This window comes from Fistularia commersonii, chromosome 3 (assembly GCF_037954325.1).
Source record: "Fistularia commersonii isolate RoL2024-O1a breed Wild chromosome 3, RoL_Fcom_v1.0, whole genome shotgun sequence".
Classification (NCBI taxonomy): Eukaryota; Metazoa; Chordata; class Actinopteri; order Syngnathiformes; family Fistulariidae; genus Fistularia; species Fistularia commersonii.
Window position 1 is genome coordinate 18,848,862 of NC_141286.1, and position 14,118 is coordinate 18,862,979.

Below are 14,118 nucleotides of genomic sequence, written 5' to 3' on the forward strand. Positions count from 1 at the left end.
CACACACATTGTGCATTGGGCTAAAACAAATACATCTAAGCATAGATATAATTTCCAAGTCTTTCTGTGCTAAAAGATTCTTTCCTTTTGTGTCATACCTTGTGTGTTTCATTACTGTCTTAGTGGCATTCCCCCGACCCTCGGTGCAATTGAAAGCTGAATGAAGACCTTGATATAATGGAGTTTGAAACCTCTAATCACTGATTTCTTACATACAGCGACACTTTGACAGCACCCATGACCAAAGTACATGAAGTCTCATATGTTGCCACCTGTTGATATGATCCAATAGTATTCTATTAAGACTGGCTGTCATTACATAAAATTGAGAGCCCTCTTGTGGAATTATAGATTCCTGCAAATGGATGATTTTTCAGCTTTGTGAGAGGGGAAAAAATTGCTCCAATATAGTATGGTAAACTTCCATCCTCCTAAAGATGCTACAATACAAATGGTACATTGGGAAATAGAAAGACACTCTAAATGGTCGTACATGTATCCATTAAGGTTCTCAGTCATCAAGGTCACGGCACTGATAAAATTGTCCTGAAGCAGCTGAACTTGTTCAGTTTTTGGGGAAAAAAATAATGGCTACAACAGCTCTTATAAGTTATTTATAAATCATCTGATAAAGAATTTGTTTTGCTATTTCCGATGGTTGTATGCCATCTTTTAAAACATTCTGTGGGGCTTGATGTAACTGCATATGATAATACAAGTCATTTAGCATCACAAAACTATGACACCTGCTTGAGATGTCCAATTTTCAAGTCCGTTCAGGGAAAAAAGGCCAAACAGTACTTGGGCTGTAAAATTGTCAAAATCCTTTTACAATTGTCTTATTATAGCTTTCAGTATAAAGTTGTCAAAAGTTGCCATGACCATACAATATTTAATGAGAAAAGCATGAAAATGTGCAAGCTAAAATGTGTTGTGATGTTCACATCAGACTCATCTCTGCATTTAAAAGGAAAAAACAAGGTAATTTTCTTTTAATTTCATGACCATTAAGGAAAAAAACATGGATTTTGAGAGAAATAACAGAAGCAACAAAATTAAATAACTAAAAAAAACATGGATTTTGAGAGAAATAACAGAAGCTACTAAATTAAATAACTACAGTAACAAAATAAGTGGAGGGATTAAAAACCCTTTGGATAAACCATGTCGGTTGAACATGATCAGTCCAAAATGATCTGTTCAATAGGAGCCCTGAACGCTCCCTGCTTTATATATATTCCCTATTTTATATATATATATATATATATATATATATGTAGGGTGTGTGTGTGTGTATATGTATACCCCCCCAAAATTTCCCCAAAACTATTTTGTAAATACAACTTATTGCCTCTCTTAGTTGAGAAGTTGATTTTTCTTTTTACAAGCTAACTTCAGTTTTGTTCATGGTTTATAAAATGTATCCAATCATATTTGAGCTCGCATTACTATAACCTTGTGTTTTATTTTTTACCCAACAGACAATCGACTGTAATAGTGTGTGTCTGTCTGAGCTGGAGTTTGCATCAGATTTCTGCTTGAAGATAACCCACGCCACAGACTGCACGGTAACACGCCCACTTGCACACTCACACTTCACAAATACTCACAGAGAAACTACCTATTTATCTTGCGAGCCAGCCACGATACTTGCAATACAAAAGTTTGCAGATTTTATTGAGAATGATACGAACCAAAAATATTCTATGAATCCCCTCTGAGTAACCCTTGATCATTGGTGCCTAATTTTGGTATTAAGAGAAAAATGCGGTGAAATTTACTTCAAAATTACTCTCCGTTCAAACTCAATAGCACAGGATATGAAAAGAACAGTGACTATGAAGTAAAAATGTTTCACTTCTAATTTAGTTCACATTGTAACGATCAAGGCAGCATAAATAGATTATGTTGCAAATGCTTTTTCCATTTTTCACTGTTGCCTTCATCACTTTTGTTTGGGGGATGATGCAACCCAGACAGACATTTGTCAGATCATTTTGATGGAGTATGTTATGAGCTTATCTGTCAATCTGATGTTTAATAGAGTTTTCAATCATATATGACCATTGAGGCTTTGTATTGCTGTCATATCACAGTGAATGTTCTCAGCCCGCTATTTCTGCCTCATAAACACAAACTACCACTAATATGATGCAAGAGTAAAACTGTTGACTATACTTGAATTCATCATCTCTTTTTTCATGAACTGAGGCCCAATTTTTTAAATGTTTTTTTCATATGCCACCAAAGGGTGGCTATATTTGGCTTTTTATATCGTGAGCCTCTTTTCCTTCCATTTCAACATAGTTCTGTGCAAATACTATTGAAATGCTATTAAATAATAGTAGAAACTGTAAATCTTGCAGAACTCTAACTCCCTAGTATTGTTTATTGTTGTAAAGCAGACATAAAATTATATAAAGCACAGTTTTTTTTTTTCAACAAGGTAAAATCTCTTGCAACAGAACTTACAGTGATGTCTGAGGCATATTTCTTCCTAACAGGCACTTGCTGACCACTGAGCCCCAACATGGCATGTTTCAAAGCTCTATTTCATCTGATAAACTAAAAAAATACCTTGTGTTGAAGCTTTGTTTTGTTCTGCAGTCTTACTGCACTGTCTAGTGTATTGGTTTAATGGATAATCAATACATGGTTATTATCTGGCCAGGGCTGCTGTCTGGGTAATGCAGGGGAATTTACTGAGATTTGGAAACATCCCCTCATTTTTCCTGTCTTCCCTGTACTGTAATTAAAAATATCCAGGTTTTATTTCAAGAACAAAATACCCATTCAATTCAGTGGTTAAAAAGTTGCAAAGGGGATTGTTTTTTTCATTAACACCCCCCTTTCCACCCATTACTTTATGCTTTTTACTGCATCCTAAGTTGGCGGAGGGTTTTGTGTCCTATGCAGCCATATCCAACTCATTTGTGCTTGTTTTTGACTCTCACAAAGTGACCAATTGCTGAGAAGTCGTAGTAGATCTCTCTGAGCCTCCAGCTGTGTTTGGATTTAGAGATTATTATTGACCTGCACATTTAGGGTGCTGCCATGAAGATACTGATCTGGATTCAGTATTGTCTGCCCCTCTCTGGTATTACCTAAGGTTAGGATGTGTGAAGGGTAAACCGCTCCTGGACCAGTGCTCAGGGATTAGTGAGAGAGAGCTGCTGCGCCTCTTGTCCTGTGATGGAGCGCCTGCTTTTGTTCTCCTGTCGACAGTCCATTCATCAGCTCTGGCTGCCTAACCTTGCATTAAATGAACAGCACAACCCCTGCGTCTGTGCCGCTCACACACAAGATAAATCCTCTCATGCTGGCTTTTTTTTTTTTTTTTTTTTAACCAACCATTCCCTACCTCCCTTCTCCATCCCACATACTGAATGAGAAGCTATCAAAAATATGCCAGGATCCGAAAAAAGTTTACAGCTAATTTGAATTTATCAGAGGTAATCTTGAAAGAATATTACCTCCAACATATTATGGTAAATGATTTCAACTTATGTAGTGCTTTCGCATCTTGCTGTTTCAAAGCAATTTGCACTATATTGCATACACATGTATGCTAACACAACAATGGCTGAGGGGTTGCCATGCAAAATGCTAACCAGGCCGACAGAAGGAGGCAGCCAGGAATCGAAACACCAACCTTCTGATTGGAGGGACATCCACTCTACCAATTGAGACAAAGCTGCCCCAATTAAAGGAGATATTGCTTTATAGTTGGCAAAGATTTTAATCAAAACACCGCGTCTATTATTTAATTTAGACTACACACCTCTGCACCAGTGAAGATCCATTTATGATAGCATAAAAAACAACCAGTAAAGATTTTTCATACCCTCCGAAAAACAGATAATTACACTGAAGAAGGATACTAGAGATTTCGTTTTTTTACCTGTAATCAATTTGAACACAGCCATGCCACTGCTACTGTAGTAGCCACTGAAATGTTTCTAAGAAAAGAAACATCTCTGCAATCCATCTCCCCCTTGCTTGCCATCAAATTTAAATTGTAGGATGGGAATGATGGCCTTGTGAACTGACGAGGCAGACAGTTATCAACTTCAAGGACAAGTGCAAAACGCGTTAGAGGGAGACTTGTAAATTGTGAAGTCTCAGTATATTTTAAGAGTGCATATAACTATTTATACAAATTGCTTGTGTTGTGATTTTCCTTTGAGTCTTTTGTATCCCAAACTCAGGGTTTTGTGTCTAGATACAACACTGGAAAGTTTAACAAAGACATTAAAATCATAATTCAAACCCTAAAGACCTGAGCATCCAAAGTTGGTAACTCATTCAGAGTTGTGGGATTTGAGAAATAGTTTCAAAATACATAATATATTCAGCAGAGCCAAAAACCTACAACAATAGCAGCTGCAGCCCAAGAGATTTCAGGATTAAAGTTACACGGCACAGCACCCATCACACAAGGCCAGTGTCTAGACACACAACGGGAAAAATCGCTCATGTCACAAGGCTGCAAGATAAGTTTCTATGTGGCATTTTTCGCACCTAATAAGTGTTGATACTCTTGCAAAGCAGATTCATCACTTGCAACCAGATTTAGCTATTGTTAAAAGTCAAGCTATCATCTTTGGTTAAATATGGTCACAGGGCACACCAGTGGAACTTGCTCGCTGTCCACAAAGATAAAAAGACACAATATGAGCAGACTTAAAAATACAGGACCAGCTTTAATAGTAATGAATGTATCCAAGTAGATGTGGCGTTGTAATGTCAAGTGTTTTTTTTTTTTTCTTTATGGATAATTCCACTCATTCACTTCCCAGCAATGATTTTGACTCACATGGGTCCCTTAAAGGTTAAATTGCCTAATTGAAGTAAAACTGGGAGGACCTCATATAACAAAATCCTAATAGGGAAAACTGATTTTGTTTATAAAGTTAATACTTTTAGTTATTTTCCCCTACTGAATTAAATACTTCCAGAAAAAATGAATTCAAATAGGAGCTGGAAGTGCACTGTAGCCTCTAAAGAAGAAGCATTACAAGATAGAAAAAAAACATGAAAACTGGAAGTCATTGTCACATATTCTTGTTTACAACTGCTATCACCTCCTGTCTTGGTAGCTGCAATTGGCCTACAGTCATGGCCAAAAGTTTTGAGAATGACACAACTATTAATTTTTACAAAAGCCTGCAGTTTCAGTTTTTATAATGGAAATAATAGTTGTGTCATTCTCAAAACTTTTGGCCATGACTGTAGTTCCAAATTGGTAGCTTGTAGACAAACAGACCCGTTGTATTTCATATCCTAAATCCAAATATGATAATCCAAAATCCAAAGCTACACACCATGTCTGTCATATCATTTCTCAAAAATGGTAGCTGGTCATCAAATAAGCAAGTAAATCCTTCAACAGAGTTGTTTGTTTACATTCAGTAATCTTCAAAAGGCATTTAGTTTTCAGACCACATTTTATTTTTTGCCAGAGGGCATAACTGGTTAGAAAAATAATTTTTAAAAGTAACCTGGGATGACCGCTATTAGAAATCCTGTCTACAATATGAATTAACCAGCGATATCTCAGTGTTTCTTTGTTGGGTTGGCTTCCATACTATTTGCTGAATGTCCCCCTGAACTCACTTCATTATTATCAACAAAGTTTAGTTATACACCTCAGCTGCAATACCACTTTTGTGCTTAAATCTAAATCTTCTCTAACTGTTACAGTGCATGTGTTTGTTTGTGTGAGGGGCACCGGCTGTTCCTTCTCACTTGAAAAGCAGCAAACCACTGTGAGAAGAGACTGAGGAGGTAGTGGGAGGGATTTTTCACCAGTCTGCCTGTGAAGTGTTCATGCTTGAAACCTCCACGCCTGGGTAAACCCCATCAAAAGAGCATTAGTCCTCACTTCTCCCACCTCCTCATCCCTCCCTTTCCCCTCTGTCTCACCCCCAGCCCCCCTTTCTGCATCCCCCCACTGTTGTATAATAGTATCTAGCTGGGCCACGCGGCTCACTGACATGCAGCCGGGAGAAAGGGAAGCAATGATGAATTGCTCCCTGTTGGTGTTATCCATGATGATAATTATTAATTTCCCCCCTCCTCCAGAAGAGTAGGGCCAGAGACCTGCAGTGTTGCAGAGCCCCTTCTGTGGGCAGTCAGGAAGCCCACTGTCATCACTTATCATAGACAGAGCCAAGGCCTCAGGGCTAAACGCTTCAGAAAATTAAATGCGTTTATTCAGATTTGAGATGTGTATTTCTGTCGAAATATTTTTGTCTCGGCAACTGGACTTGACTTTCTTCACTTGAAGACGTTTCACCACTCATTTGAGAGGCTTCTTCGGTTCTGAACCTCAGTTCAGAATTCAGAATTCACCATGACCTGGATGACTTACAATCTCCTCTGAGTTGTGCATTTCGGTTTTAAATTTACTCGCTTTACCTTGTAATTTATTTTTGCTCTATTTGCTCTATTTTCCTTTGCTGTGTCCCTACCTGTGTGTGTGTGTGTGTGTGTGTGTGTGTGTATATACATAGATGTGTACTATATTTTACATATATTATAATGCTGGAAAAAGAATCACCAGCAGCTATATTTTTTTGATGTTTTTAGCATCATTGAGCAAGGATAATTTAATCCACTTCATATTTTCATTCACTCATCCTGCCACTTTACCTTCATTAATTATCTCTGCTTCTCGCAGCATAAGGCAGCTATTTTTGAGAAACTCAATACCTACTGTACATCCAAGATGATGAATTGCTAGAATTAAACATAATTTGAAAAAAAAATTAGTAGAAAACAAACCAAATAATTATTCATTTTAAACCTGGCGTATATAAACAAAAAAAGGAAAAAAAACATTTTGGGGGGGAGGGGGTTGGTTAAAGTCATACTTTAACAACAAGGTTTTCATAGCAACCTGCCACAGCGTAAGTACAGTTATGTAAAAGAGTGTCACCCTGTCACCTGATTATATCCTTAACTACAGGATTTAGGCAGCCTCAAGCCGTCCTCTCTCAATTTGCATCATTATTTGTGATTTTATAACCTTTATTCCTGGTCAAATGCAACCATCCCTGCCTGACTGGGGTAGGTATATAGTTGTTCATTGGAATCCACTGTATATGCAAATCATGAGTCGAGCCCAGGTGACCACTCGGGATATCTCGTGGTCGCTGTTTCTCCCGTTCAGTCAACCAACTCAGCCAGAAAAACTTCCAGCAGTATATTGTGAAATATTCCTTTTTGTTGAAGAAAAAAAGTATCTATTGCATCTCAAAGTGTTTATCTGTATAGCCTGCATTTCAAAACTGAGGAGCGAATTCAGCATCAGCACTATTATCTAATGAACACGATGTAAGCACTAAAAAAGTCACCCCATTTATCTGGAGTTATTACTAAAATGAAGTCAGAATCTTGCTACAGTTATATTAGTAGTCATAAAAGAAATCTCCATTAAATGTTTTAAAGTTCCCAAAGGCATTATAAACTTTACTTTGGCCCAGATTAAATCATTTTTTTTCTTTCTAGCTTACCACTATTCTATATCAGGAATTATACATCAAGATCATTATGTTTTATCTGAACACTGTCACATCTATTATGTGTTATATGTAAATAAATTGTTTGTCTGTTTATTGGTTTCACTGTTGCCTTTTCTTTTCAACTCCCTATCTACTTACCATATTAAAAGTTGCGCAACACAGAAATGACAATCAATCTTGCTGATGAGGACTTGTCATCAGCTCGCCTGAGAGAGGGGAATTCGCTCTGCCTGACAACTAATTATGGCAAATTTTCCAATTAGCTCATCACTGAGTGACTCTGTAGTGTTCATTAAATGCCATCATTGTATTGGGTTGACATCCTCTTTTATCCACTTTGGGTCATTTTCTGTTGCGTTAGCTGTAAGCTGGTAACACTGTGCTTGCCTGTTAAAAGCTGACTGAAGCATAGATGCAGGAAGTGTAATAAACACATGCTCTTGTCATCTTGAGTGTAACAACTGTGCATGCGTGCTCACATGTTTCCGTTTCCACACTTTTTTTTCGGATGCATCAATTTTAAAGATAGAGCTAGTTTAGCCTGCAAATTTGATTGAAGCACTATTGAGCACATTGTTACAGATACTGAAATGCTTAATGTGGTCTTTCCAGGTGATATTTACAAAGAAGAAATGTTCTTATTCTGTTATTCTGCACTGCTATTTCCTCTCTGTTTCTCCTTTCTGTTTTCCTGAGCTCACTGCTCATTCCTCCTCTCCTTTCTCCTCTGCCTTCCTGTGTTGCATTGATTCAACTCCTCTTTGTCTCTGAGAGCTGGCCTCCAAGTTGTCAGCTGCGTCAGGATTAAAAGCTATTAGTTCTGCATCATTGCCACTACAAGTGTGCTCCTGAGATTGATAGAGTACCTCTCTTCCTCCAGTGGGGAGAGAGATGGGAGGGAAAACAAGCCTGGGGGGTGGTTTCTACCTCGCATGTCTGACAATGGTCACCTAGACGCAGTCAGGCCCTTCTTTCCGCTTGTTTTAGTTGTCTGCGATGTATTTATACCTCTGCAGTCACAATATAAAGGTTTCATCTCCACACAGCCCTTCAGTGATTTATAAATACTCTGCTCAAAGTTAAAGTAGTAATTTTTTTCTGTTGCTTTAGGGGGGGGTCAAATCTTGTGCCTAACTGGCTAATTTATTTATGACTGAATTTATAAGGGTATCTATTGACACTTTGTTCATTTTCCTACAGCAACTCCTCCAGTCTACTGAGTCTCACTGCTGCAACGTTGTCACAAATATAGCAACCACTGCTAATTTCATGTTCCAAAATGAATTTTTGTTCATTGTCAGCAATTTCTCCCCGGTGTTGTAACTGGCTGCCTCATGATTTATTTTACTTATTTATTTATTTTTCCCCTCATGACAAGTCTCCCAGATGAGGTGGAGGGAAGTGCATTGGGCATGTTGTGGCCCAAATAAGAAACCACGAAAGGTTGAACAAAATGAGAGTAAATCTCCCTCTTGATGCCCCCACCCCCCACCCCCACCCCCGCTATGCTAGTAAAATGTGGAATAAATCTTTATACCATACACCATACACACACGCACACACACACACACACACACACACAAACCATCACACACATGAGAAGGACAGTGGTACGCAGGCTGAGGTAATGCTGAAAAAAATGGCGGTCTTATCATATTAACCATAAAAGTTTGATGATTACCAGTAGATGTAACATAGTTTAGATTTACATTCTTATTTTCAACTTGTACAAATACACCTTCAGCTCACTTTGCTCATTAAAACACTGAAACGTGTTCTACCTTCCCTTCTCTTGCAGCTCCTCATGTCAGAATTGTTGTCAAACAAATCCAGGGGTTTATTGTAGTGTCAGAGACTAACACGCCCCTCATATTTCATTGCAGGCAATCGTCGGGTACTTTGACATTTTCTTTGACAAAGGCTGCTGCAACAAGGTAAGCAGTGATGGCAACAGCAAAGCCATTTAACAGAAACTCAATTATGTTCACGCTTTAGCGTGTTTCTCCTCTCCAAGGCATTTGTTGGCAATCGACAGACGCCCTGCTTGACTGCTGATATAAGCACTTACCCAGCAGAGCGGGCCAGTTGGGGTGCAGATGCCAGGCTCCTTGAACGGCATACAGCTTTTGATTGCACCTTGTGTTGTACCTTAGAATCAAAATTCCTATGTGGGCCAGTAAATTGCCATCTCTGCTGGGATGATGTATCATGGGACTGTATGTGCTGTTGATGTACATAAGCTCATTTCATTTCATAAGCCCCCAAAAATGTAAAAGATATAATCACTGCTTTTAACCACAAAACTCCAGGAGAGGATGGAAATGTAACTATTAAGTTGCTGTTCATGCTCAAAATGCTATTCATGTATGATGGACAATTTTTGTTTTTTCTTTGTTTTGTTTGTTTTCTTATGTATGCCCTATATAATTTCTGGAGGACAATGTAAATGGTAAGATTGGGCCGAATCTGTACATTAAATTAATTATTTTTTTATCTAACCAATTTTAACACTAAAACAGTGTTCTAATATTAATAATAAGCATGGCTTAAAGCAAGGTACTGAGAGATAGTATTTCCCCTAGTAGCCAAACGTTATTGTTTCAGGCTGCGCATCCCAAAGCATTTTCACTGAAAGTATCAATAGCATGTCTTCGGTAATAATATTGACCGAAAGAACAGACATTGAAAAGCCAATTGGTTGCTTGAATCTTTTAAATATATGTGAAAAGAGTAATTGGTTTTCATTTCAAAAATGTATTTTGATTTGATAATTACAATCTACAAATACTTCAAAATTTTATTTCAATCCAGCTATGATCATGTCTCCTCCCTTTAAATGCACTTTTCCAGACCTTTCCAATTTCTTTGGAACACGATTCTTTTCAACTAATTAATTGATGTCCGCCATGTGCTTTTCCACTCAATGTTTATTTAGTGGCTAATATAACAAGTAACGGTCCAAAACAATGTGTTTTAAAGATACAAGTTTTGTAAGCAGAATTTAGCTTTCAACCTTTAGTTTTTGTTAGGAGTCATTGGCTCTTTTTTGTGTTGAAACAATGTCTCCTACCATGCAACCCTGCGGTAGTATGTCATCAGACTCATGAATCTACAAGAGAGAGACATCATTATTATCTGTTGTTTATGTTGTAGCGGAATAATGTAATGAAATTTCATTTGAACTTAAAAACTGATTTCTGAAAAGACTAAGAAATTACTTATTCAAATAATGAAGATTTTGTTTTCCATCTTACCAGGTGTTTTTCTCCACTGGACCTGAAGTCACAAAGACCCATTGGAAGCAGACTGTTTTTCTGCTGGAAAAGCCTCTTTCTGTCCAAGCTGGTCAGTAACTCCGTACTTTACTCTGTAAATATCTTATATACTGACTCCTACCATACTCTGTGCTGTTTTTTTTTTGTATTATTATCAGTACTTGTTTTTATAACAGTTGAGTGTGTCACTCTGAGTGTGTCATTTGTTCACAGAAAACAGTTTAGGTTTTGCTATTGATTTATTTCACTGTTAATTACTTTTGTGATGTGGAATCCAGCACTGACTTGCAATGAGGAACCATCTTGCAGTGGGGGCTCTAGAGGAGAGGAGATATTTAAGATATACTTATTTCCAAGAGCTTTTCTTCACATCTTTGACACTACACGAAAGAGGGGGGGAACTTGCCACAGGATCTATATGTTTTCTGTTATACTGTGTGTTTTATGTTCCTCTTGTAGAATACGGCAGGTAATCAGTCAGTGGTTGAATGTAGTCGGAAATGTTGACAGCAATGATCAGTCACCCACAGAGACAGTGACATATCAAAACAAATCACATTCCACCATCAGAGACAGCTTGTGAAACTTCATCTGATAGCTAATCGCAGTTCTTGAATCATGACCTGTTACAGGAGGTGAATTTTGTAACTGACCGGTAAAATATTGATAGTCACCTTCATCTGCAGATTTTAATTATTGTGTGATGCTACTCACAATGAAAAAATAGTGGTTATGACCAACGGGATAGGCTTTTATGGATAAATATGTTTTTGACTGTGCTAGCTTCTTTCATAAAACTTTGCTGAATACTCACAAAGCACACACCTAGGTAGCATGATTTTAGGGTGTATAAGGGACTTTAATTTTTGAATCTGTCATGCCCAGCTTGTTTTGTATACCCATGATTTAGAAGGTATAATGGGTTTTTGTAAATGGGGGAATTTCTGATTCGGCTTAAAGGGAAGGAGTCTCTAGCATGTTATCATATATTGCACTGATGTTGGTCTTGACTGAATTTGTATCATAAGTTCAACTGTTCTTTAAGGCAAAGTATCAAAACTGTATCACAAAATATAGAACTGAGAAACCATAGTTTGATATTTGCTATAATTAAAAGCAGCTATTATTGCTGATTCATTTTTTTTCTTCTGCTCAACAATGCTGCACAGGGCTGCTTACACTCAAATGTTATGCTGTGGATGTTCATCATTGTGGTTTTCAATATGAAAATGTAGCATCGGCTTAAGTTAGATCTGCTAAAGTTAGATGTGTCTTTGGAAACACCAAAGGAATAACTAATTATTTCTTCACAGCAAACATCTACACTTATTACAATCGCATTTAGAGAATTTGGTCTGTACTGCTTTATTCTCTAGCATCCTGTGTGCTATATCATAATAGAAATCATGGCTATGTCTAGTGATGTGAGGATGGATGGTCCCTAGGGGCTGACTAACCACTCACTGACTGGATATCTGATGGAGTCTACTGTAATAAATGACCTGTGGGAGGATGCAGACGCTTGATGTCCAGCAACCCTGAGCTACAATCCGGCAGGAGCAAGGATGATAAGACCTTCAAAACCTTTGACATGGCTATACCACTATCAGTGGCTCCACAGTTTTCCTAGGTCAGATATGTAGTTGATAGAGCTCAGGATGGCAGTATGCTAACATTGGGTAGGAATTGAGAAATATATATATATATACACACACAAACATGTGTGTATATATATATATATACACACTTGTATGCGTATATATATATTTGTGTGTGTGTGTGTGTGTACATATATTCTAGGCCAATGTAGGCCAAGGGTTAATCTGCTAATTACTGATATCACATTAATGCACATTTCCTGTCTTTATACCGTTGTGCCCGATAATAATAATTTTTCCTTTATTAATCCCCGTGGGGAAGTTTGTTCTCTGCAATTAACCCATCACGGATGAACCATGAGCAGTAGGCTGCCGTCTACCAGCGCCAGGGGAGCAGTTAGGGCTTCAGTGTCTTGCTCAACAATACTTCGACACACTAGCAGGAGCTAGAATCGGACCAGGAATGTTCGGTTTGAAAGACCATTGCTCTACCTACTGCGCCGCCCCACACCCAGATGAGACATTCAGTATTTTTAAGATCTCTTTGGTAGCTTTGGAGATAGTCATATAAAACAATTTGAATGCTGACCCCGGTATTACTCCAGCACACAAATTTAAGACACATTCCAGAATGTGGCAGTAGATTTGAACTGAAAGTTTTGTATATACCCCCCTGCGCCCTGGCTCACAGACTATCCCTGGTCTCCCCCCAAGGGTCTAAACCAGAAATCGACTGTTTTTTTTAACAACTTTCGTCACTGGTTGTGTTCCAATGCTCCTGTGGTGTATTTAAGAATAATGCAGAGGTGTCATACTTGCATACTTCTTGGGAAAAAAAAATATGCTGAGTGAGCTTGAAGTTGACAGATTTGTCTCTCAGGTACGTACACACACACACATACACACGCAGCCCACGACCTCTCTTACAAGGTGTTGACTGAAAAGGACCCTCAACTGTCATCAGCCGAAGTGTGTACTGGGCATTAATATCCAGTGGCTTGTTTTAATACCGGCTCTGTCTGTGGTGATTTATCGCAGCGGAGAGTGAATTCTATTTGATATGTTTGTACGAGTGCAACAGTAATTAACTCCGAAACTATGTTTCTGTGGGAGGTGCCAGCCCAAGAAATAGAATGTACGCAGCAGGCTGGAACAAAACATCCCTGCAAATCCTCCTGCCTGGCAGCATAATAAATTAAACAATGAATCATTTGTCATGGTCCGGTGTGTTTGCGTATCTCGAGTATTGAAAAGGAGTATCCTTTTTCATGGTTTTACTTAGTGTTTTGAATATGTTTGAAAGGTGTTTGAATATGTTTTTGTTTAGAAAGCACTGCAATATTTAATGTGAGGTGGTGGCCTAGTTAGCAGAGGATTTCACTAAAAGATATCTTTGCCCCTGCCAACTTCTTAACTCACCTCCTGAGTGCAGTTGTCGAACTTACATAGACACATACATACAGCCATCCTGGAGAAGTTGAAATTCTTCATAAAATCTAGAGACTTGTCAGTTATGGAATAGTAACTTTCAGCACTTTGCAATTCTGTTTGATTTCCTCATTTGTTTAGTCCTTGTTCAAGGGTTGTAAGAAGCTTGGTGTTGCTTTATATAATAACCATGATCCTATTTTGCCTCAACAAATATGCACTAGTCCACCTGCCCCCCCCCCCCCCCCCCCCCCCCCCCCGATGTTTTATATGCTTGTAAAGTAGACGTGA

The 14,118-nt window shown here is 38.2% G+C and overlaps 1 protein-coding gene across 2 annotated transcripts in view; it reads left to right on the forward strand.

The window, feature by feature from the left end:
• prmt3 (protein arginine methyltransferase 3) overlaps positions 1-14,118 on the forward strand; it is a 54,273-nt gene that overhangs the window by 32,780 nt on the left and 7,375 nt on the right. For both annotated transcript variants that reach the window (XM_086139867.1, XM_086139857.1), the window contains exons 13-15: positions 1,482-1,568; positions 9,410-9,460; positions 10,784-10,871. In XM_086139867.1, the coding sequence (XP_085995993.1) occupies positions 1,482-1,568; positions 9,410-9,460; positions 10,784-10,871 (226 nt within the window). The remainder of the gene's footprint in view (positions 1-1,481; positions 1,569-9,409; positions 9,461-10,783; positions 10,872-14,118) is intronic.